At 58.1% G+C, this 1,798-nt stretch overlaps 1 protein-coding gene across 1 annotated transcript; it reads left to right on the top strand.

The window, feature by feature from the left end:
• Positions 1-409: 409 nt before the first annotated feature.
• On the top strand, positions 410-1,571 carry B0T26DRAFT_743820 (mitochondrial phosphate carrier protein; the record flags this gene model as incomplete). Its single annotated transcript, XM_060444313.1, has 4 exons — positions 410-570; positions 646-1,065; positions 1,133-1,464; positions 1,519-1,571. The coding sequence occupies 4 exons, from the start codon at positions 410-412 to the stop codon at positions 1,569-1,571; spliced, it is 966 nt and encodes a 321-aa protein (XP_060291700.1).
• Between the last annotated feature and the right edge of the window lie 227 nt (positions 1,572-1,798).

Genomic DNA, 1,798 nt, shown 5'->3' on the forward strand with positions numbered 1-1,798 from the left:
TTACATTTTGTCTACGCGCGATGGATCGGATACCTATCTAGGTTCCGTAATTATCGTAGGTAATTCTGTCCGTATTCAGATTGAGCACTTTATCTCGCAGGTTGCCGTGCACGGTAGGATGTGGTCTGTGCTTTGATACAGACTCCATACTTACCCGGGATTTACCGGCAAACATTTTTTTTAATCTTTTCCCGGGAGCCACCTTCGCTGCAGCGCTCCGTTTTTGCAAAAAGGCTCATCGCCAACGACCTAACCTAACCTCTAAACCTCTCTCCGCGCATCAACAACCTAATAAGTCTTCCATTGACTCTCCATTCCATTCTCTCTCGTACCTTCCGCGAGAGTCAGCAAGACACCACCCCACTCAATTCTTTTTTTGTCCCTGCATCAGGCGCCCACACCCGGCACAATGGCCAGCTCAACAGGATCCCCCAAGGTCGACGCCGCCGTTCAGAAGGCCCTCGCCGCCGTCCCCTCCAACCCGACCGGCATCGATCTCTATTCCAGATTCGCCCTCGCTGGTGCCCTGTGCTGCTCTGTCACCCACGGAAGTCTCACGCCCGTCGATGTGTATGTCTAGCCTCTCGTGCCCTGAGCCTCCAGAATGCCCCGTTCCGACCGCTAACCGAATCCCCCCCATTGCAGCGTCAAGACCCGCATCCAGCTCGACCCGGCAAAGTACAACACCGGCCTGGTCGGCGGCTTCAAGAAGGTCGTTCAGAGCGAAGGATGGCTCGCGCTGCTCACCGGCGCCGGCCCGACCTTCGCCGGATACTTCCTGCAGGGCGCCTTCAAGTTCGGCGGGTACGAGTTCTTCAAAGCCCAGGCTGTCAACAACCTCGGCTACGAGACCGCCTCCAAGAACCGGACCGCCGTCTACCTCGCTTCGGCCGCCTCGGCCGAGTTCTTCGCCTCCATCGCCCTCTGCCCCCTCGAGGCCACCCGTATCCGCCTCGTCTCTGACCCCACCTACGCCAACGGCCTGATCGGCGGCTTCTCTAAGATCTTGCGCACTGAGGGCCTCGGCGCCTTCTACGCCGGATTCGGGCCTATTCTCTTCAAGCAGTAAGTTTGACAGTGCTTCGACTATCGTCACAGGCTTGGATGGAATACTCATGAATTTTACTCTCAGGATCCCGTACACCATGGCCAAGTTCGTCGTCTACGAGAAGGTCGCCGAGGCTGCCTTCCGCCGCTTCCCCAAGGAGACCCTCTCGGACCCCATGCAGACCGTTGTCAACCTCGGCAGCGGTCTGATTGCCGGTTTCGCCGCCGCCATCGTGTCGCAGCCCGCCGACACCATGCTCAGCAAGATCAACAAGACCAAGGGCGCGCCCGGCGAGGGCACCGTCACCCGCCTGATCAAGATCGGCCGCGAGCTCGGCCTCCGCGGCTCGTACGCCGGCATCGGCGCCCGTCTATTCATGGTCGGCACTCTGACTGCTGGCCAGTTCGCCATCTATGGTGAGTTTTCCTCTTCCCTCTTTGCGCTCCGGACTAAACTGACGACAAAACCAGGTGACGTCAAGAAGTTATTGAACGCGACCGGCGGTACCGAGATTGGCAAATAATTGCGCAGAGTCGATGGACTCGTAATGGAGACGGTGACGACGGGGAGGGTTGTGGTGACGGCGAGTAGAGCGTTGGGTCTTTAACGGGGGTTTTTTTTACCGAGCTCCTATTTCTGGCTTGCACCATTTTCAAAAGCACGCCTGGGGGTTTCTTCTCCTGACGGGGGGAAGTCTTTGGGGGGGAGGCCTTTTGCTAAGCCCTCCCTCTTTACCTAGGTCCCGGGTTG

Source organism: Lasiosphaeria miniovina (assembly GCF_030549165.1).
Source record: "Lasiosphaeria miniovina strain SMH2392-1A chromosome Unknown B0T26scaffold_7, whole genome shotgun sequence".
In the NCBI taxonomy this organism is placed as follows: domain Eukaryota; kingdom Fungi; phylum Ascomycota; class Sordariomycetes; order Sordariales; family Lasiosphaeriaceae; genus Lasiosphaeria; species Lasiosphaeria miniovina.